At 36.6% G+C, this 25,014-nt stretch overlaps 1 protein-coding gene across 1 annotated transcript; it reads left to right on the forward strand.

The window, feature by feature from the left end:
* Nucleotides 1–136: 136 nt before the first annotated feature.
* Nucleotides 137–24,518, forward strand: LOC120633004 (WD repeat-containing protein CG11141). The gene is made up of 9 exons (XM_039903025.1): nucleotides 137–505; nucleotides 998–1,161; nucleotides 4,355–4,478; nucleotides 8,382–8,545; nucleotides 10,049–10,184; nucleotides 15,113–15,312; nucleotides 15,894–15,997; nucleotides 22,693–23,197; nucleotides 23,456–24,518. The coding sequence occupies exons 1-9, from the start codon at nucleotides 281–283 to the stop codon at nucleotides 23,928–23,930; spliced, it is 2,097 nt and encodes a 698-aa protein (XP_039758959.1). The 5' UTR covers nucleotides 137–280; the 3' UTR covers nucleotides 23,931–24,518.
* Nucleotides 24,519–25,014: the final 496 nt, after the last annotated feature.

Below are 25,014 nucleotides of genomic sequence, written 5' to 3' on the forward strand. Positions count from 1 at the left end.
CGAGAAATGTACCTATGAAGTAACACTGTTCATCAAATCGTAGTCACAATATAGTTATCTAAGCTCAAAGTGACATTCTCAGACAACATATTGTGTCAACTGTCACTGTTCAATAAAAAAAAAACATCTGCTTCTGCCGTCAAAAACAAGTCGATGTCGTTTTGAAGACCGTGTTTTTGGTTAATATTTTATTAAAACTTCACTACCAAGTCATGATATTGAGGCTGAATTCGCATTTTTCTCATCATCACCACACGTAGATTTCACGAAATACACAAGCATGGAAGTAACCAGTGGTGCTGAGGAGGGTTTCGTCCGCGAATGGACACCCTGTTCTCATATATTGAACTTGATTCCTCCCCGGATTCAGACTGGTTTGTTTTCTAATGAACTGTGCTTGACATGCGTGGACGCTGTGAGCGAGTATATAGCCCTTGGAACGAACGTAGGGCTTGTGTACTGGTACGATAGGAAAAAAGGGAACATACAACGGCTGCGATGCGAAGTAAGCACTTACCCATATGCTAGAACGGCTTTCGTTCACCTTGTAACACTTTAAAACTTTCACTTTCAAAAAAATTACACAGTAGTACATTCCTAGATAGGTATATATTTAAAAAATTAATAGGGCGATATTGAAAAAACCTGAACAGTTATAAATATTACTCTAAGTTCAGAGAATATATTTGCTTGTTCCATTTGCAATTTTGTAAAGATATTTTCTGCACAAGCAAAGATTATCATAACTTTATCTTCTTGTATGAGGAAAATTGCTAGCAAGCAAGCTGGAATTGCTATTTCAGCCAATCAAGCTCTTTTAAGAAGAATAGCCAGATTAGAAGACATGTAATTTTTTTCTTTTATTTCATAATTACCAAATGACATTAGACGTTGCAAGATCTTTTTAAGGATGAGCTATTAAATTTCATGTATATTTCTTGTATCTAGGAGACTGGAAGTTACTTAGCCTGGTGACTCAAAGTGGCTCTTGTTTCAGGCGTCAACCTCCCCAATAACGTTTGTGAAAATAGTAAGCACAGTGGATTACATGGTGGGTGCAGGGAATGCTGCAGGACAAGTCACCGTGTTCCAGGTCCCCAAGGAGCATCCAGAGAATGTACCAGACACATTCAAACCAAAGGTTGAACCTAAAGTGGAAAGGTAAGTTTAACATACAAACTATCTTTTCAGGCTTATATATTCCTCTATAATTTTTAACCAATACCTGCGTAGACTCGCCAACCTGCACTGTTATCTTCTGCAAAAATTGGGCTACCAAATGCGCAATATATTTTTCTAACCCAATTGATAGATACCGATATTAGCATATTCAAACAAAATAACAATCTCTTCAGTTATGTTATCATTATAGATAGATTGTCATTATCAAACCATTACTGTCTCACAATAGGCTTCTCTCAGAATGAGAAGGGTTAAGGCCATAGCCCACGATGCTGTTAAAGTGCAGATTTGTAGACTTCACACACCATTCACTGGTAAAGAAAGTGATATAAAAATTGCTTAAAGTGATGAGCATGAATGTTTTTCAGTGTCTGGTTGTTTATATGTATTTTCTAAGTATCATCAGGCAGCTTAGTACCCATAACACAAGCTACGCTTACTTTGGGGCTAGATGGAGATGTGTGTATTGTTGTAGTATAAAAAAAAAATGTTCATAGTAACTATTTTCCAATCGCCAATGTTTACGATTTGGTTCTAAAAGGCTAAATATGTTTTATTCTTCTATTAAAGTATATTGTCGTAGATTGGGAGAAAAAACACTGAAATTTAAAGTTGAATGCATAGCTAGCTAGCCCTAGCTAGGTAACAGGTTAGCTGGCTACTATGTTAGACTGCATCATCACTTACCACCAGGTGAGATAGCAGTTGTCGTGAAATAAAAATTAATAAGTTTGGTGCAGTGGTTGACTGTAAATAGGTAATAAACAAACTCACACATTCACATAGTAATATTAGTATGGACGGACAGATGTATCGCAGCTCACAGGGAAATATATTAGGGTAGTTCCCTGTGAGGGAGTTTACAAACAATTAAGGAGGACAATAACCCTACCATAGATAAAAATAAATATTTATTAACTGCATAAGTTTTTATTGTCATTGTATATTTAATTTATTTTTTCTCATATTGCGTGCGTTAGATAAGCGGTTCTTTTTATTATATCTCGTATGTGCAATACAGCTGTTGTCATGTGGTAGACGCTGATATTACGTCGCCAAGGCCGTCGCCCGTTAAGCACCAACAAGTATATACCTACACAAAAAATAAAGCTAAAGTATTTTTTGTTCAAATGTAATAATCCCTGAAACTATCAGTCGTGTTTGAAAAATATTTACTGCATATGATAGGGCCAACTTATTAGCTTAAAGCAGGGTTTTTAACATTATACAACGACCTTGAGGAGCCGAGATGACTAGTAATAGAACCGTCGAGAGAGTCGATGCGGTATATCGGGATATATCGTTTAAAATAGCGGAATTCAGTTTTTTATGGGAAAATTTTGGGAACGGGTATGACCGCTGGTATATACACACGATTGCTGAAATGTAAAGTACAACAATTACTATTAATTAATACGCGTTAGGAGCAATTGTGTGCACACATGGTATCTGTCGCTCAGCCTTCAAATTAAAAGGTGAACCCCGTGTTTGCCTCACGAATCGCAACTGGAGCGCAGAAGTACGTAGGAACCTCTGATGCCCCAGAGGAGGATGGCGGTGTTGTGGTTGTATGCGAAAGCGTTCCCGTGTCGTAACCATCAGACGATGAGTTTGAACTCATTTCAGCCTGTAGGACATAAATAGGTAGCTATTTTGAATTTTCGTACGGGAGAACAAACACTATGCAAGAAATGTTTTACCAGGCGTAAACGAAATAAAATGTCTTCCTAAGCGAGTTATAAAAAAAAATTGGATAGGAAGTGCATTTGTGCATGTATGAAGTGCACAACACTGGCTTCCAGGCTATTTTACCCGCCGTAAACTGGAAACAATAAATTCGAAATTTGAATTGCAAAGTCGAAGTAAACGAGCAACCGCTGATAAAAATCAAAGTGAAAAGTTATTCTTTACTCATTCGAATAAACCTATAAAAGGTTCCATCGCAAGGAGACAATATTGTTACATAAATACACTCGTTGATTAAAACATGATTCTAAGTTTATTTCAAATGCGCCCGCTTGTGCCGTATGCGTAATCTATTGAACGCGCGTAGGAAGTTATTTATTAAATTATACAGTGATTAAATCCAATAGATTTATTCTTGATAATTAAGTAGTCTGAGTTTCATAACTTGTAGGTCAATGTTTTTTTGTACTTACAAATTCAAAATTCATTTATTTCAAGTACGCCTAATATAAGCACTTTGTAGTGACTCTACCACCGGTTCGGAAGGCAGATTCTACCGAGAAGAAGCCGGCAAGAAACTCAGCAGTTGCTCTTTTTGAACATCAACAATTTACATTTTACATTTTAACATTCATTTTTCTATCTTGTGAGAGATGAAAGCGGAGCCGGAAATAAAAAATTATATTGTTTTGGTCCATTTAATCTAGATTGTACATGCTTAAGAGTTAATTTTAAATGCAATCCTAATACGATTAAGATCATTCACTAATTCGTTCATGAGAAAATAATTTCATTCATACTTCGACGTTACACATCTACTGATCCATATGTTTTTTTCTTTATACAATAACAATACAACGCGTTTACGTAAGAAACCCACATTTGGAAAAATCTCACGTGAGATTGGGGGATGGGAGAGGGGGTTGAATAAAATCTCACGACATATCACCAGGGGGTAAGGGAGGGACAGAAAATTAAAAAAAACACCTCACGTAATTTATGGACGCCCCCTAAGTCGACTGTTTGCGAAAATTAAGACATACATTTAAGTATAATAGGGGCGATAGTGTCAATAAATACCTTTTACAAATATGTATACGTTGCCATAAAACATTTTTGTGGGGGTTTAAGTAAAAGGCCAATGAAGTTTTTCGTATGCAGCCTGGCTTACCTATCGTCCGCCATTTTGATTTCATTTAAAATTCCCATTCCCGAATAGTTCTTTCAAAAACTGATAGTTAATATTCTTACAAACCAAACATAATCTTGATAAAAACTCTAGATATAAGCTTCCAAAGTTTAAATGTAGCTTTTTAAATCATAAATCATAGTGACTTGTTCTCTTATTTAAAACTTACTTTAAAGAAAAAACACTTCCGTGTTTAAAATCTCAACAGTCTAACGGCCCATCTCATGGCGTCAGTTTTGGCTCGATGGCTTTTGAGTTTTTGAGAGAAAAAATTGCTAAAAAATACTTAATTTCTAGATACACAATTGGAGACTTGCACAAGAGTAAGATAACAGCGATAGAGTGGTCCAAGAATGGCATGCGACTTTTCTCCGGTGACAAGAATGGCGTCATTATTATGACAGAAATCGACTTTTATATGGTACGTATGGTAAATTCTATTTAGTTATATTGTTAGGCACGGGCCTCACGTGTAATATAGTTATAGTCGTTTTGACGATGATGATGATGATGAAAAAGAATAAAATATTGCTTTAGCTGATTAATATCTTAGAAAGGAATCAGGAAAAGGATCCGGAGAGTGAGCGTTTCTTTGTGTGAGCGTTGACTGGATTGAGTGACCCCTCGTGTCCGAATTAGCAATCGAAATTGTCCGACATTCTTCAACACTTAGATTAACCTAAACAATTATTAAATAAATTAAATAAATAAGCGTATCACCAGTAAAAGTAAATAATTGTCGTAGAACAAAACGTTAATGATGAATCCAGTTTATCCTTAATAAAATTAGAAAAAGAAAACAAATGTCTACTAATTTCAAATAGACTTAAACGTAGACTTAGCGTTATCGTGTCCCAAAAATTCATGTATGTCTGTTTGTAGTGACTCTAACACCAGTTCAGTATGCAGACTTTGCCGAGAAGAAGTCTGCAAGAAACACAGCAGTTGCTCTTTTCAACCTTTAACAATTTGCCCTTTCTAATCTTGTGAGAGATGAAAGCGGTGCTGCATGCTTCCAAGCAATCATATCATTATAGAGATATATTTGGATTAAATCTAACAAAACCTTTTCAAGCAGAGTGTGTAACACATAAAACTATATTTATTTCAGTTTATCTACTGTGTAATCTATTTTTGTGTGTTAGTTTAGTGTCAACTATGTTCTAAAAAAGAAAAAAAAGACAACTTTTTTCTATTTTTTTTATTTTTATTAATTTTTTTTCACTTCTTGGTATTTTATTTTTAAAATATACTTTTCACTAAAAAGCAATAAAAATAAAACACAAATAAGTAAAAATAGTGTAGTTTAAAAGATCGAATGAACTGGAGTTACATACAAATCAAGTCTTAGTAGACTTTTATTTGTCTGTGTTATCACTTATCAGTACCCACAGTTTAACAGCCTCCGAGCGTTATCATATATTATGTCGTATTTTTTCCGCTTGCTGTTTACCATTGCGTATCAGTTATAAATAATTGAATAATAGTAATTACAAGTCTTATCGTTTGTTTTAAAAATAATTTACATTCTGTTAATAATATTTCTTACAATATGGCGTTGTGTGCTTGATCGTGCTAACGTTTGCCTCGAATTCGCATTATTAAAATTGAGCTTAATTTGCTATACTCCGCGAAAAGCAGGAGAATCTGTGTGGTGTAATTTATAATTTCTTTAATCCTTATACTCCACACCAAACAGATCCTCGTCAAAATACCCTCTACGCACGTTTCGCTCCGAAACCGGAGCATCCTCAGGAGATGTTGACTTTACAATGAATAATTGTTAAGATGCATCTGATAATATATCATGGATTTCCGCAAATAACGCCTGCTTCTATCCAATATCGAATTCGAATGTTTTATTTAAGCACTAGAAATATTAATATTAGACCTTCCTAACAAATAAATCGACTCTCAAAGGCAGATCGAGGATAATTCCGTTTTTTTTTTAGTTTTAATGGACAAATAGGTTTTTCTATGTTAGGAATGTTAAAATTAATAAAGTTTCTTTCATGCAATTGACACTTGCTTAGAGGGAGTTTTATCAAAACTCACTCAGTTTTGGTAACTCCTCAGCGTATGAGACATTTAATTTGCAATCATTTGGAATAAAATCTCCGTTTTTGCTGATGACTTCCATAGCGCAGTTGTGACCACTGTGGTAGTCTCAGTGGCAGGTCCCGGGATCATAATTTCTGAAATTTATCTGGTCTGGTCTGTTGGGAGCCTGCCGACTAAGATATACCGTTTAGCGATGTAGGTGCGATGATTAGATTCCGGTACGATCAGTGGCGTGCATAGAGGGTATGCACAGGGTATGCAGATGATATAAAATGAAGAAAATCTCCAGTACGAGCTATGAAAAACATAAGAATAGGCATTGCAAGTTTTATAAAATGCCTACCCTCAAGTATTTATAACTAATACTGGAGATTTTCTTCATTTTATATCATCTGCATACCCTGTGCATACCTCTGTGCACGCCACTGGGTACGATGCGGCTTAGAAAGCGATTAGGTGTATGAATTTAATATAACTGACATATCCCTAACAAGTTAGCCCGCTACCATCTTAAACTGCATCATACTTGTTGATGCAAAAGGGCTAACTAGTAGTGAAATAAAAAAAATAACAAAAATAAACCACTCTTAAATTTTTCATTCACTGCCTCGTTGCAGTGGTCAGCATGTACATAGCTACGGATCACAAGGTCCTTGGTTCAAATCTAGGTTGGACTAAAAATTCTAAGGTATTGTGTTTTTTCTGTTAAAGAGTTTCCAGTACCAGTTCGTTGTTAGGAAATTGGCGGTTTCATCTGCTGTGCGTCAGAGAGCACGTTAAGCCTTCGGTCCCGGTTGTTATCAATAACTGGTGACTATAGTCGTTATAGCCCGCAAACTCGCAAAAGAGCAGCGTGGTGGATCTATGCTCTAAAACCGTCTCTCCTATGAGAGACGAGGCCTGTGCCCAGAAGTCTGACGTTAATAGGCTGCGAATGACAGATTTTATGTGTAAATTTATACATAGCAGTAATTGTACGGAAGAACTGCTAGTCATAAACATATGATATTGATATGTTACGCATCAATAAAGTTGCAGTTTTGTTGACATTACATTACATTGACCTCTTGCTGTCAAGGTCTCATACCTAATGTTTACTTGCCCCACATTTGATCCATCTGCGTTTATATGTACATATCAATATCTACGTTATACAATGTATAATATTACAAAACAAACAATATTTATGGAAGGTAGTAGGGGGACGTCATGGTCGAGAACGGTGCGACGGGGACTAGCAGTCACGTCATCACCCCTACTACGACCCTGGGAAGACAGCCGCTTGCTAAATACTAAAGCAAAGCAAGCTGTGTTGACTTACCTCAAAGCGAAATACCTACATGAAGTCGGGAATCAATTTTCTTCCCGGGACGAGCTACAAGTGTTGTGCGAGGGAGGCACCGGTTCGTTCCTAGGCGATCCCGGAGCCGCTCAATATGTACTGAGGCTGGCTACCGAGGGGGTTTTTTATTGGGTAGAAATCCCACATAACCGTAACTCTCCCGCTGAGAATCGTTTTAAGGAGAAAAGGTAGTAGGGGTGGTTATGTTCGACTATTGGGATTGCGAAATTAGTAGTAGCAGAGCTCTAGTGACAGAGTTCGTCCGGGGAATTACCACCAATGTGCTTATTGCTGCCGTCAATTCTTGCAATGCTGTTTCGTCATTCTTGCAATGCTGTTTCGTCATTCTTGCAATGCTGTTTCGGCCGGGCTGCTAATGCGTGGTTGCTGGTGTACAGGCTTAGCACCAACGCCTCATGTTGATGGACACAGGTTGGCACATTGCAGGACATGTTCCTTGTATGCCCTGCTAAGAGTTGCTCTGTTTATAGGCCACGTTTTTCCACTTATCATTAGGTCTATCAATTATGTTAATATTATATAAAAAACGTTGATGTGCAATTCTGCGAATCCATAAAACTCTATAGTCTTTACAGTGAGTTGCAAATAAATTAAACTCCTTTTGTGTAACCTATTCTAAGGGAGCTATAGTGATACGCTCGACCGTAAAAATAGGAAGATCGTCCTCCGAGCGGGTGATCGTGCTCGGGGACCGAGGTCAGAACATTCATCTTTTGAAGTAAATTTTTGTGTATATAAAGAAATTTTTTGTAAACACTTCGCTAGCGCGATGCAGGAGTTCGGTAATGTGGAGACCGCTACACCTATGCAAATAAAATGAATCTCCCTTTGCAGCACATACACAAATAAATTAAACTCCCTTTGCATCACCTATGCAAATGAATTAAATACTCTTTGCAGCACCTATGCAAGTCCATGGAAATAGTAAATGAGGAGCACGAGATCGTGCAGATGAGCTACTACCAGAACACGCTGCTGGTGTCTAGCGTGTACCGCAGCATTGTCTGCGAGCGGCGGGATAGCCGCTGGCATGTAACGCAGTTGGGCAAAAAGGAGCGGAAGAGGTGGGTTCTATTTCCTCCTAAGAGCTGGTTTAGTTCTAAATCTTGGTAAGGGCTTTGAAGGGATTCTGATATTTTAAAACTGCTCAATTTATACAGTGATGGAGATTTTTTTTGGGATTTTTTTCCACTAAGAGATTTTTTTTCTCGCCTGTGTATGTTTCATTGTTTGAACTGTCCCTCTTTTATGTGTTCTATTTACTTTAACCGAGGGTTGTCTGTAAGAGATTGCTTTTGCAATAAGACCGCCTTTGCACACATGTGTACTTAACTTTTTTTTTTTCTTAAGTGTTTTAATTTTATTTTGTTTATTTATTTTTTTTATTCTTGTGTGTTTCTTGTATTGTTTCTAAGTTTGTGAAATAAAGTGTTCTTAATAAAATAAAATAAAAGATTATCAATAGCCTATGGCAGTTTACTGCAGGACTAAACGTCTATTCCAATGCGAGCGTTTGCCCATAACGCTGGGCAGAGGGATTGGTGATCGCAGTAGATGGTAGTAGTAGCACGGAGGACGCTGCTGCCCGCTCTCCGTTATATTCCCTTATTCGCCTCGAAGCGGTGATAGCGTAGTGGAACGCTAACGCTTCGGCTTTCCTTTCGTGGATACCGAGTTCGAGCCCCGGCACGCACTGTAGGGACACATGCATAGCGCAACACGACTCCTGTTGCTGATACAGCGTGTCGCCCCGCCGTCTCCGTTTGTTATAATAGGAAAATTTTATATTTTTACACGAGAGTTGCAATCGGTACACTGCGCTGTACGCAAGGCGAACACGCAGATTAAATAGAGTTATAACAAGGGAAGTGACCTCTTTATTACCCCTTACTCGAGCTCCTAAACGCACCACTGCCTTTTCGGAGTTATGTGCGTTTTGAATTAAGCAATTTAAATATCACTTGCTTTAAACTTCGAAGGACAACATCGTGAGTAAACCTGCATGCCTGATGCCATAATGTTCTCGACAAAGCGTGGTAGACCACGGCCTAAACCCTTCTCATTCTGAGAGGAAACCCGTGTCCTGTATTGGACCAGCAATGGGTTGATGATGATGATTGACATTGAGGTGTGGTGACAACTGTATTCTGACCTGTAATTAATTAATATGTAAAACTCTAACTCACATATATACACATACACACACGCACATAGAAACACACATATACACCTGCAAAACAAATTTATAAATGTATATATAATTTAATATAATAATTATCTTGTATAAGCAAACATATACGCGAGCACAATTACCTACGCGACGCAAACTCACACACGCACAATCATACACTCAATCATCGAAACAACAATTTAAGGAGAGCACTGTCGCCTGTAATACAGGTTTTTACCTAAATCAGGTACAGTAGATTTTAAAATGGCACCATTACACACATTTATTACATACACACCAATATAATTTGTAATTTGTAATCAACACACGGAACAATATTAGTATGGGAAAATCGCTTATCCCTCTTATCCTAACTTAAAGTATTTGTTGCCCGCAGTTTGTGCGCACTGGGCGCCGTGTTCCAGTACTCGTACGCGCGCGGTGGCGCGGCGGCCGCGTACTGCGCGCGGCCTGGCCTTCGGCTCTGGCGCGCGGACGTCGCCGGCCACGTACACCAGACCTTACTGTTCAAGGTGACCCATCTACCATGATACTAAGCTTTGAGATCAGAAAAATTTATATACTATTATCCTTTTGGAAGTCAAACTTCGTAGGCTTATAATTTTTTTGGAAGAGAATTGAGAATTTCAAGGTATCGATCCCATTTAGGAATGTCTTGCAAAATCACGGTGACTATTTAATGCAAAGATGACAGCGTCGCCTGAAGTGTGATGTGACTAATGCTGTCCGCTGAGGAGTTCTGTCGTCTATCTCCAACCACATTCATCAGATCTTCACAAAGTTTGGGCAAAATTAAACACATATCATAACCTCTATAGTACAATTATTTAAATCGGTTTATAATTTGTCGGAGTTACGGTGTAAAATCGTCAAACACTTTCATCCCCTCTCCCAAAAGAACCGAGCTTAATGTGGGGATAAAAAGTATCCTATATTACTTCTAACACTTCCATAAATATGTTTACAGAGTTTCATGAGTATCGGTGAAGTAGTTTTTGCGTGAAAGCGTAACAAACAAACCTACATTGACATTTATAATATTAAGTAGGGATTAATGAGACAAACCTTAAAATGGTTACGTTCTTATAACAATTCCTTTTTGACACACGCACGCACGCACGCACGCATGAACGCACGCACGCACGCAAGCACGCACGTAAACACATACACGAGGGAGCTGGGAGTAATAATAATAATAATAATAATAATCTTTATTGAAAGGTATAAACCCAGTTATAAGAATATAAAAAGATAAATTAAATAACAAAATAATAATAATAAGTAACAGTATTGCAATATAAAAATATTGCAAACTCACGTCCGTCATAATAATAATCATTAATTACATAGTTTGTCATATTTTATGGGTTTTCTTATACCTAACCTTTACAAAAATCACTACAGTTTATTTTCTATTTGCCTCACGGTGCACCGAAAGCCAGTGCTTGAAAATCGAGCAGTCCAGACCCTCTGCCAACGTGCTTAGGATTTCATTATCGGAGGCTCGCAAACGACTCCAAAATGTTGCTATTCTCGATCTTATGATCGCAAAGAAATCCGGTACTCTGGACCTAGCGAACATGTCCGACGCGCTGCAGTACCTTGGCAACTTCATCAAGATACGATAAGCATTATTGTATTGCACCCTGATATTGTTGACAGCGCGTCTGGTGGACTTTACCCAAAGTTGACATGTATAGAAACATAAACAGTATGCTCTAAACAATGTCACCTTAACTTGGTCACTGCATTTCGCAAAGCGACGTGCGAGCATATTACATCTAACAGCCAGAGCACGTCGTTCCCTCTCTACATCTTCATCATCGACAAGGCCTTCAGTCACAATATGTCCAAGGTATCTGAACCGCTCAACTCTCTCGAGCAAATCTCCATCAAGGAAAACCCCCGGAATAGTCCCCGGACCTCTGCCAGATCGGAACACCATCGTAACTGTCTTCTTAACGTTATATTTAAGACCGTGTTCTGCAGCATAACTCTCGCAGATTGCTACTAGTTTACGAAGTCCTCTAATAGAGGGGCTGAGAAGAACCATATCATCCGCGTAGCTAAAGTTGTTCATACAAGTGGACCCTATATGACAACCGATCTTGGTGCTTCTCAGTCTCTCAATCAGGTCGTTCACGTATAGGCTAAAAAGGTCAGGAGAGGTCAATCCTCCTTGACGAACACCGCATTCTAGCTTATATTCACTAGAAGTCGCGTCGCCCCATCTTACATAGCTTGCTTGGTTACCATACCAGTACTTCAACAGATTAATCGTTTTTAGAGGGACTTTAGAGTCGTGTAATTTCTCCCAAAGTAAATTATAATTTACGAGATCGAAAGCACGACTTAAGTCGAGAAAGCACGCGTAAACTGATGTGTCTCTGTTCACATAATGGCTCACGGTTGCTTTTAAGCTGAAAATCGCCGAGTCTGTTGAAAGACCGGGACGGAAACCAAACTGTGCATCATTCAGCTTGATGTTATTCTTTAAGCTCGGATGTATTAACCTTTCCAGTATTTTTCCTAACACAGTACCTAGCGAAATCGGTCTGTAGTTTTTTAGGCTGGAAAGGTCACCTGTTTTGTTTTTGGGGATTGGAACTACCACGGTTTTCATAAGCTGTTTTGGTAAATAGCCAAAGTTTATACAAGTATTATACAGGGTGGCCAAAACTCTGAATATTGATTCGCCAGCATACATAATGTGTTCAAGACTTAAACCATCGAACCCAGGAGACTTTCCCTTACTCATCTGATGAACCACACTAGCCACATCGCCAGCAGTAAAACTTACAGTGTCTGTTATATCTACAGTTACCTTAGTAGGGTTTAATGCAGTACGAGCCGGAAAGGGATTGACCTTGAAGTGGTGTGAAAATAAGTCTGCTATCTTATATTTGTCATTCACTCCATCTACCGTTTCAGGTACGCTGGATCTATGATTTAAAGACTTTGTAGTACGCCAAAATTTAATGAAATTTTTATCTGTCCTGTGCATTGCTAACGCGTCTAATTTAATTTTTTCCTCATTATTTTGACACCACTTCAGTTTGTTTTTAAATACCTTACGGCTTTCAATCATGTTGTTATAAAGTTCACCGGTACTAGGCTTACCATTACAGCTCCACCATCCATAATACAATTTTGCCATTTGATGACACTCTCTTACGTGATAGTTCCACCCAAAGATTTTCTTAGGCTTTTTCAGTGCACCATTCGGAATGTCCGCGCTGTTTTTAGCGCCAGACTGTAGTGTAGATACAATATTATTATAAAAATCATCAATTAAATAAAAATGTTGGTTACAATTATAAGATCGACAATTATCACAATGACTAGTCAAATATAAGGAACTTAATTTATCACAGCAGTATTTTGTATATAATTTAATTTGGTCATCCCGTCTATGACCCCACTTTATTCCCTGTAGGGAGTCCGCGTTGGTTAAAATAACTTTACGAATCACCGTGTCCATCTCACAAGTAATAACCATTGGGAAATGATCAGACCAGTACACACCATATTCCACATGAACAGATTTAACAGTATTACGTGCAGCACAAGTAACGACACAATGATCAAGCCATCTCCTGGTTCCGTGTGCATCACTTACGTACGTGTGTGTATCGGCCGAAAGAAGTTCTCTATCCACACATATCAAGGAGTGATCTAAGCAAAATTGTTTAAGTTCCTCCCCAAATCTGGCCCCAGGGTGAGCGTTGAAATCCCCCAAAACATATACGGTTTCAGCGTTACTGTCATCTATTAGCGCAGATATATTGGCAAGACAATCCGTGAAAACAATCAGATTCTCTTCAGAGTCTGTAGGCAGATAAACGCTCAAAATCAAAAATTGACGACAATCCAAGTTAACTTGAATTGCGGCCAATCTATCACTAGTGCAGTCTACTAAAGTAACACTGGGAAATACTGATTTCCTCCACATCAGCGCTAAGCCACCGTATGGCCGCCCCTTTAGAACGCCCGAGGAGGTGTCGACAGAAGATTTGGCAAAGCATCCGAACTCGTCATTAATTTCATTGATGAAACCAAGATCGTGAGGTAAAAGCCACGTTTCTTGTAGCGCCACAATATCAGCAAATTGACACAAGGATCTTACTTGTTCTATGGATCTTTTTATACTTCTACAGTTGAACGTGACCATTTTAATTATTGATAGGTTGTTAGCTCTGTCCATTAAATGATTATTTAAAGACGGTGGGAAATCTGCGTTCTCGATAACGACGGTAAACCAGTCCAGCGGGCCAAAAGTTGGGATTCAGGAATGTCTCTAATTTACTGGTAGGTATGGTTACTTTAAATGAGTTGAACGATGTTTCTTGGAACTGCTTAAGCAATTCGACCTTACTACATTGTTCGCCCCTGTCCGTAATATGGTCGTTAATATCAGCTTCAGTAACAGACTTCATAACTCGTGAGACATAAATTGAACATTGTGATTCTACCACCCTTATCTTCCCAAAACTTTCTAATGTCCCTCGCAAGTTATTAATTTTATGTTTGTGTTTCTTATTCATAACTAAAGTAAAATCGTCATCGCATACAGGTAATTGTCCCTTAACTACCTCATTCGATTTTAACTTTAGCCTGCTATCAACTAGTACACGATCCCCATCCGTCTGACTACTATGAATACGGGTGGTTTTAGCACGTCGAGAGCGCGGTGCCTTATGCACAATGTCTCTGTACGTCGGCGTGTACATCGTCTCAACCGGTTTTGTCGGGCATGTCTTCTTTGCGTATGGTTCGGGCGTAAGCGGTAGCGATTTTGTTTTATCGGGCGATATATGCAGCGGACCAACCTCCTTGCACTTAAACGTTTGTTGCTCAAACGAGTTGCGCAAATCAACTATTTCCGTGCTCATTCTCATCTGAAACTCGGAGAGTTCTGTCTTCATGGTCGTCATGTCTTTTAAAAGTCGAGTTACATCGACATAGTCAAAAGAGACCGGTGGCAACCGGTTCAGGTCTTTGGCAACGAAAGTCGGTTGTGCATCAGGGTCCACTTCTTTCAGTAATTTGATGACATCTTTTATGTTGCGTTTCTTCTTGTCATCTCCTTTTCTTTGTACAATACGTACTTTGTCACCACACGCACTGTACAGAGTACTCTTTCCAGCTTCAATTTCCGCATCCAAAAAGTTGGTGGCACAAATTTGCACTATACTCAATTCGTCTAACACATCTATTTTGTTTTGAACAAACGTCAAGAATTCATTAATTATTACTTGACCCGCCATATCTTATAATTTGGGCCAGCGGCTTAGATAACATTACATTACATTATAAACGTCCGAATCGAACTACCCGTACGCGACGAATGAGTCAACAAGCTAACCAATAGACCAACGAAACAGTTAATCCCTTTTGAGCATGATGATTAAATAACCTATATTCTTGAAAACTTTGACAGGAAGCAATATCAAACCCGCTGACAGTAGCGGAGCTGCTGAACCCCTCTCAGAAGAAGCATTCTCACGCCGAGCGGGAGTACAACTTCGGGCCGCTGTACGTGTTCCGGGAGAATTTCCTAGTGTCGCACAACGAGCACATTCTGTACATCCTGGACCCGAGGTCGCTCACCGCGGTGGCAGTTGTCGATGATCTAAGAAGGTAAGGAAAATGGAGATACATATACAACGTGTAACCGAATTCATTCAACACTGCTGTCACTTTCTACGTTCGATATATGAACTAGACGGTATGATTTCAAAGTAATTTTTTGAAGAAATTATTATTATTTTTTTTAAATTGAAATTGCCGTTCTCAGTCCGTAAATCGTCGTGTTAACAGTACCAGATAGTCAAGTAATTTTCTTAAGAATTCAAAACCTGTCTATAATGTTTAAAGTTAGGGGTTCTTGAGTCGGAGAGCCTTTATTTATTTTATTTAAATAACTTTATTGCATAATAAAGGAAGCACACACAGGAACACTTTAACATAAATGATGCAAAAGGCGGCCTTATCACTAAAATTGATTTCTTCCAGGAGTTACCTTATCTAATGGAATAAGGCAATAAGAGACGGGAAATCGCAATTCTATTATAAAAATATACATAAATAATTAAATAAAATAATAAATTTATTTAATTAATTATGTATTTTATACACCCGACCCGAGCCTTGTCATTCTAAGAGGAGGCCCGTACCGGTAATCAGTTGATGATGTGATAAATGAATTCGTTTTTCGCCAGGATCCTATCAGTGTCGGTGAACAAGGAGGAGATGTTCATACTAGAGGGCGCTCGATCGCTCGTCCGCCTCGCGCATGCTCCCGAGCCAGCCGCGCTCGCCGCAGGTCTGTTCGCACGAGCTAAAACATGACCGCACTTTATACCCACCATACCACATTGTATACCCACCACACCACATTCTATACCCACCACACCACATGGCCCTGCACGGCTAGCATGGGCAGGAGGTATTTCTCCACGGGGAAATGGCAAAATATTATCTTATCTTCTCCTTCTAAATATAATACGAGTAATATTGAATGGGGGTAAATTTCTCTATCTTGCGGTCCTTTGGCTTATAGAGAAGAAAATTGTATCCCTTGTCAGTGAATAAAATTTTTTTTCTTGCCTATGCTAGCCGTAATGATCTCTATTATAACCACTTTACTGGCTGTCCTTTTATACAAATGAAGTTAAATCTTAAAATGCTCATTTGACATACGCTCGTTAAAACTTTAGTTCTGAAGACACACGCATTACAGTTTCTCTACTTACAGCGCCAAAATGGCGTCAATCTATTGAAGATAAAAATAAAGTGGCAACAGCCTGTCCAGTGGCAATATTTGAGGTCAGTCTATTCACTCATAATAACTGCAACATTCCACCTTCTTTTGATGTTACCAGGTAACATAAAACACTTTTCCGACAACATTCCATTCGATTTCTTTCAAATTCAAAGTCAAATATTTCTTTATTCAAATAGGCACATAGATGGCACTTTTGATGCGTTGATTATATACAGAATGTGTACATAGCAGTGAGTGGTGATGACGATAACTACAACCGTAAACTTAAAACTAAAGATACGAGGGTTATAAACACGCCCTGCTCTAAGAAGAAGCCCACAACAAACTAAGCCAGGTGTTCTTTTTGTTATCACCATCTCTCATTGTCATTAGAAAAAGAAGCAACCTGGTTAGAATTTCATTTTAACTCACTCGCGGCACAGTAACTCGTTGCTAATAAACGCACCTACAGCGTTTGTACACAATGCTTTGTCTTCTTCTCTCGAATGATGAAATTACTGATGGCAGAAAGTGATAAATCATTGATTTAAGCACCTCATAAATAAATATGGAATAGCGTTGGAACAGTTATATTTTTGAATCTCGCTCTGGCATTTGAAACGTGCTATCAGTTGAATTATTTCCACGTTATACCACGTTTATTTGTAAGGCCCACAATCCCAGTCAAACAATTTCTCAAAACTCTCATTCTCTAAATACTTATACATGACGTCAAAAACCCCGAACACCCGAACCATATTCCTAGGAAACTTCTACTAACTATTTAAACCCCTCGTAACCCGTAAGTTTCACCCAATGAATGATGATGAATCTCCTCAAAAAGTCACAAAAATATCGAGGATATTTACGTTATGTTATCATTATCATATCCCAGTTTCTCTATCAGACTCAATATTAGTGAGTTAATCACACACTAGCGGAAGAATCGCAGAAACCATACAGACGGAATGCATTTTGTACCTAACGTTAATGCTACGAGAAAAAGTCAAAGCATCTTCAAGGTCGCCCACATTTTTTTTTTGGTTTCCGTAAACAAAGTCTATGGCTAGAGGGTCTCATGAAAGATACGCTATTAAATTTAGTGAGAGTTTTACTTTTAAAACTTGAATATTAATAAATTTAATTAATAAAAAAAAAATAGGGTTGATTTGTAATCAATCTGTTGATGCGAAAAATATATACCATTTTATTAAGAACAAGTGCTGAATTGACTTTTCGCTTCGGATACCAAGCATTATAATATAACTACCTTTTTCTTTACCTTCAAGTGCAGCCCTGAATCTAGTCAAACGGCAAAACTGAATTTAGCTTGCTTCAACTTGTTAAGTTTTACCGATTAAGGCCGGTCTTAACCGTTAAAACTTTAGCTTTTTAACGATCAACTAAGTTAAACTCAGTTTAGTCGTTAAACTGGTCTCAGGACTATTCTTTGAACATTTGAGCGTAAAGCAAAACATTGATTTATTAATCTTGATTTATAAATTTAACGGTAAAATCAACCCTTAATCGGGGCTAAAGCGCCTGCCTTCTGTGGTGCTTTGACACAGTCTACTTTAGTTTGAGTAAATGTCAAATGCGATTGACTGCTTACCAACTCGTGCGATTCTGACGGTAGTCTGCTATCATCTTAATTATGTACTTAAATAATATTTACTTAGTAGTATCATAAGGCGTCCATTACTTTCGTGAGGCGTTCAGGAGGGGAAAGAGTCTAGCCGGGTCCAAAATCAAGTTTTTTCCGCAAGAAACACTGTAAGGCTGTGAGAAAAGTGGGTTACTAAAAATAAATCAATGGAATTTAAATGATTCAAAGTTTTAAGAAATATTTTTTTTTTAATAAACACATCTCATACAGATAAAATTATTTAGATTAAACGTCTTGAAAAATTAGAACGAGGTCGTGATCGAGCAAAATATTGCGAAATCTCACCAGAGTGAGAGTGAGAGTCGAAAAATCGGAGAGGGGGTTGAGCAAAACCTCAAGAAAACACCTCACTTTGTTAATGGATGCCCCCTGAATAAAAGTCCATAGTTTATTATGTATTAACCTAGTTTTTCTAATAGTCTAGTGTATTCTAATCAGTCGAGAGTCATCAATTTAGTATTTACCTGTTATAATTGTTGACTCTAGACAATAATTAGTATGTATTCACTTTAATTAATAGATTTGAGTATTTTGTATTCTTAGCATGTATCGTAATATTAACACAGTATATTCGTCTTTTGTGTAGTAAAAACTTAGATTTATTTAACCACTTTAAGTAGTTCCCTAGTATAAGTCATAATGATTGTGAAGAAGTTGTGAAAAATCAGTAGATTTAAATGTACTAGCCTCTGTCGTAAAATTATTTGTATACAGGGGGAAACGGTAAGTGTAATTATTTCGGCAAAATAGCGTTTTATTTGTTCTATTCGTGTTATTTTGTTTGTCAGAAGATGTTGTTTTGATAACAGTAACAAGATTTATGGTATCAGTTCGAATAAGAACCTGAAGAATGTCGCCTATGGAAACGTATTGTTTCTTTGCATGAAAGCTTTAAAAAAATAGCGGACAAACGAGCGTGCGAGTCACTTGATGTTAAGTAACACCCAACGCATAATAAGATTTGCGGCACTAGAGGCAAACGCCTTAAGGTCTGGTTTATAAGGTTTTTGTTTGTTTTGCTCTGGTAATAATCGTACATTGAACTACAAGAACTTTGCTTTTATTTACTAAAAATTCTTCTTTTTACAATATTTTTTGTAATTCATTCAACAGGTAATGTTACTTCTACAACAGTATTATTTATATATCTATTTTATATCTGTAATGTTGAGAAAAATTACACATGCGCGCAAACTTGTCGTTTCCATCCTGTATATGATTGGTTTGAGAGTTTTTTTGTATATTGACATTGCGAAGTATATTCAGAAGTGGGATTGGCTTTTTGCGGAGTAAAACTAGGCTTTATTTAGTTTATGACTTATACGGCGTGTCCTTGTCTTTTGTCCGAATATCGCTGATTAATGTCTAATAACTGTATAACGTCTAATAACTAAAACTGATACATAAAATCAATCTTCCAGGCTATTGAATTTAAACTATAAAATAGCGCGGCAAAAGTATCTAACAATAAATAAAATAAAGTACCTTCTCCGTTATTTTTGACCATATAAAAAGGCTTTCTTAGTGAAGACTTGTTTTGATAATATTTTAAATATCGTGATTAAAGTATAAGTTGAGTTAAGACTTAGTTGTTGTGACCTATTTAATCATTAATCAGCATTTATAATTAATATTACTGCTACAATCGACCATTACAGATTACGTGCGATTTGGATAACTTAATCGCGGCAAAAGTATTTAATAATACTTTCATATTAATAGTGAATACACTAAAAATGCCTATTTAATTGTTGTGACCGTTTTTTATTAGCTATTACTAAGAATAATGAATAACAAAGTTGTGGCCTATAAAATGTTATTAGGTTGTGAATTATATTATAAATATACCTATATTATTTAGTCATTCCAATTTATTAGAGAAAACTCTGAGGAAAAACTCTTCGAACTTTCTTCGACATTTCACAAATTCATTCGTATTCATTCGCAGTTACAAATTGAATTGTTGAATGAATGAATGAATGAATATACTTTTATTGCACACCACAAAAAGTACATAAAAAAGAAAAGTATAACAAAACAACGTATACAATTGTATTATAATTGTTGATTATTAATAATATATATCGTCAATTATTATTAAAAAAAATATAGTAAGGTGGAAGGTTTATTTCCAACACTTTTTAACTAATTTATCTCTATATAATCATCTCTAAGAAAATGCTTAAAACATCTTTTCATCGTAGGTTTTTTTTGTTTTCACTGTTCGTCAGATTTCTCCCTATTATTGACATCCAATACTTTGGATGTTACCAAACAATTTTGACATAGATTATAGCGGAGATTTTCATTTAATAGTTTATAAGAGAAATGTACCTAACAAGACTTTCCTATGTGCCTTATGTCTTAACGAATACCAAATTAGGACCAATGTAGTTGCATTATGCTTTAGATATAAGTTTTTTTAAGATAGAGACTTGTTGCTTATTCTGTTGTTCACCATTCTCTGAACTAAACTAAACATGTATTAAAATAGTGATATGGCAGTCATGTGGAGCAATTGTAGGCAATTTTTAGTAACTTGCTTCTAGAACAAAGTTTTTACGTAATTATATAAAATAAACGTGTTTATTGCTATGTAATAAACTTAAACGCCCATGCGTATGTTTACACACACACACATGACTATATCCTTTTCTACAGGGAACATTGCCAAAAGGACAGCACTATTTTTACACTTGTCAATTTAGTTTAGACTGCAGATTTTTGTAAAACAGAATTGACACTCTATTTTTTTGTATAACGAGATGTTTTTTACACAAAAAAAGTATTCTAGGGAAATATTTGAAAAGTTAAACGTTATAACAGATGTAATCCTAGGCCAATGGTGCCAATAATTCTTTAGTTCACAAATATCTAAAGAATTTAATGACTTATTATTTCCTTAACACTAACGGATTATATAAAAATGCATATTTACTAAATGTGTAGTTGTGATTACGTTGTTTAATTCTTCTAGTCTTTTAATTGTGAGTAGGAAGAATAAGTTGGGATATCTGTCAGACCGTTTCATGCTAAGTAAAGGAGCTAAAGTTCTCAGCAATGGGTTGATAGAAGGCAGTGATTGAAATCACAAAAATCCTTATCTTATATCCGAGGCAGAGACGTGGCGTGGATACGTATTATACCATAAACTTTCGACGTACACTAAATTTTTCCTGACTTGTCTTATGTAGGTAAACAATCTTGTCATTAGGACTTTTTTATGTAAATATGTTTTAAAAATAGAAGATAAACAAATATGACGTAATAAATAAAAACAAATGAATTAAGAAGACATACTGAAGACTTTATTTTTTTATTATTTTTTTGAAATTCTCAAAACGATCTTTACTCCAAGAAGTACTCGAAAGATTGTTTATATGATAAGACATGTAAGAAAAAATTGAGTTTATATATAATACGCTTGATGTATGGAGAAGACGTTTCCGCAAAACATCTTTCGCTTCTAACCATCAAATTGCCTTATTGCTGCACGCAAGCCTCCCTATCATAGAGCTTATAGTCACCACGCCGCTATTAATTGGCTTGGCGGGCCCTTGCATACACTTAAGATACCCACTTCGGATGAGCGTAATGTGTACCAAACTAAAAAGTAATTATAGCTTTACCTTTTTCGGTACCTACTTAACCATTTAGTTAAAATATATATAATTTAGTTTAATTTTATTTCGTACTTAAATCAATGTAGTTACATTTTTTTAAATATAATCGATGTTAACATGGCCATTGTACTTTATTTTTTTTAAATATATATTTTTTACAATATATTTTGCATTTTTATTTTATCGCTTCGCTGTCAAAATTTTACCGAGAATTTCTTCCGCGATAATGTTATTTTAAGTACTATGCACTGAATGTTGGTAAAATTTTGACAGTTATTATTTTTTTTTGCGAGCAATGGCTCTGTTAAATATCGTTCTAACTCGTAGTTACTTTTTAACTACCAATATTACTTTGCTGTATGAAAATTATTGTAGTAGAAATGAGTTAAAATTATGTATCCTATACTGTATCGTCTGATAGCACGAGCTGGAAACAAGCGGACCCTGAATTTTGGAAATCTCTGCAAAAGACCTATGTCCAGTATTGGAGTTCGATTGGTTGAAATTATGAAGAAGATGATACTGTATTTAAGAGTATACATATTGCATAATCGTATATTTAATTAGCGCTTCCACGCGACTTCCACTTGAAACATGATTGGTAGACCTAACGCCTTTGAGAAAATTGTGTGGGACTCCCAAGACATGCAGGTTTCCTCATGATATTTTCCTTCACTGTTAAAGTAAGTATTTTATTGCTTAAAATGCAAATAACTTCGAGAGTTAAAGGTGCGTGCCGGGATTCGAACTCGGCCTTTTAAGTGTAGCCGAAGTCTTAACCTCTAAGTCATCACCGTTTTATCTTTGTATGCTCATCTTCAAACAGATTAAGATAACAGAGCAGTTAGCATCGGTCAGGAAAGTTTTGAAAACTGTAGCAAAAAGAATTACGGTCGTAGAATTAAAAAAAAAATTTATATATATGTATTTTCTTACCTTAAACAATTATTTTTTTTTACCACCAGATCAGCAAGCGAACCTGATGACGAAATCCTTAACAACGTCTTTACAACAAGCTGTCAATACAGTGCGCGACCTCACACACATAGATCAAACCGTGCCATACATAACAAGCGTTCTAGAACAACCCATATCGATTTTCACAAGAAACGAGACTTTAGATACGGGAACTATACCCAACGGCGAGGAATGTTTCGAACTACCCCCGATAAAACACCTACCGCTCGATATATCAGATAACGTTCTGGAATCTATTATAAACGAGTTCAAGGACGTGTCGAGTGAGGTTGAGGAGATTCGGCGCGTGAAGTCCGAGGAGCTGCAGAAGAAACTGAAGATGTACAATAGCATTATGGAGAAGAAGTGTGATGAGGAATTGATTCACAGCCGCAGAAGTAGGAGGAAGGAGAACGGTTCAGGGGGAAATACCCCCAGGATGTTGACGCCGGTCCGTAAGCCAGACAGCTTTAGCTATACGAGCCCGTGTGTTATGAACATAAGTGTATGTGGGTGAGTATCTCTATGGTGACCAATTTTTTTTTTCTAGCTCTTTACTGCAATCTCACATGGTAAATGACTATGCAGTCTATGATAGTATCTTGCTAACCTGATGGGGTTTGGTTTTAAATTAAATTTTTTGAAGATAGCCAGTTTTTCTTTAAATATATCGATTGACTTATCCTTAACTATATTTGTATGAAGTGCTGAAAAATATAGAAATTTTGTTAAACTAGTTTGTAAAAAACGCAATATTTGTTTGTTTCACAGAAACATGCCACAAAACGACGACCTTCTAGAAAAGCAGATTGAAGAAAAAGAAAAGATATTAGCGAAAATGCTTAACCTAGAATCTCTGAGCATCAAAAGCCCCGTAGAAAAAGAACCGATAAAAGATATACCAGATAAAACGTACAAACAAGGAACGGAAAATGTTGTAACGAATACGCAAATGGAAAAATCGGTTAGAGAAGTACCGCTGGATAAATCGGTCAGGGATACACCAATAAAGCAAAAATTGATTAAAAAAATAACAAAACAGATTGAAAAAAAAGTTGATAATGACAAACCAGTACTAAAGAACATCGAAACAGTTGATTTAGTTCCTAAAGTGGTCAAACTACCCAATAATTGGAATTTAGAGAACATTGAAATAAAATTGGATATGAAAAATGGTCTAAAGGACGTTTCTAATCTCATTTCCTCGCCTGACGAACTGACGGAAAGCGAATGGGAAATAATTTAGAGTCTATTCGCATAGAAATTTCCAATAACACTGTAGCAGCGACTCGAAGATTAATTTTGAGCCCATTGCACACGACGAATTTATCACGCGTTCAAAACGCTCTGTAAATTCGTTCGCAATCGGGATTGCAAATTTATAATTACTTCTGCATTCGTAGTAGAATTGCTGTTTTTTCTAACGTGTTTTGTATTATTAGCTATCGACATTGAACAAAGTTTTAAATTTTTTACAGCAAACCTGGATATGATAAACGGGAATATTTTTAAGAAGGATCTCAGTGCAGCTACTTTTATACTAAAGAAAAAAAACATCACATTTTGTCAAAACTCATTTTGTGTGTCAATGCCATAGACTACAGAAGATTTTTTTTTTAAGTCACGAAGCGGAGCTAGAATATTTTTAATCAATGTTCAATTAGGTTGGGATGGGTTTTGCCTTTGCTTGCGCCTTTGCTTGCCCAAATTATGAATCTCGATAGGCTCGAATTACAGAGTTTTAATTGGTATAAATGGTTGGGAATCTCTATACGAACACGTCGCATACATCTCTATACTTACGAATGTACAATATACAAGGAGCACAGCTATATTTCATTTCTTTGCCAACTCGTAGTATTTTCCGACATAAAAATTTAGCCTGATTCTTGCGGATAAAGTTTAGTGTTCTTGTATTATGACAAGTTATGAATTTTAATGCACCCTTCGATTTAGAACGCGTTTAGAGGCATCTCATATCGTAATTTATAATATGTATTTATATAATTGACGACCCAATTGGCTCAGTGGGCAATGACCCTGCTTTCCGAGTCAAAGGCTGTCGATTCGATTCCCACAACTGAAGAATGTTTGTCTGATGAACATGAAAGTCTTTCAGTGTCTGGGTGTTTATCTGTTTATTATATGTAAGTATTTATGTATATGATTATGTAGGATATTACCCGTAAATGAATCATCAGTTATCTAGTAGGTACCCTTAACACAAGCTACGCTCATTTATATATAAACATATTTGTTATGAATTCGAATTATACATTTCTTGATAATTAGTAATTTGTGAAATATTAATGTCTAATGCAGTGTTATTT

This window comes from Pararge aegeria, chromosome 21, assembly GCF_905163445.1.
Source record: "Pararge aegeria chromosome 21, ilParAegt1.1, whole genome shotgun sequence".
NCBI classification, from domain to species: Eukaryota; Metazoa; Arthropoda; class Insecta; order Lepidoptera; family Nymphalidae; genus Pararge; species Pararge aegeria.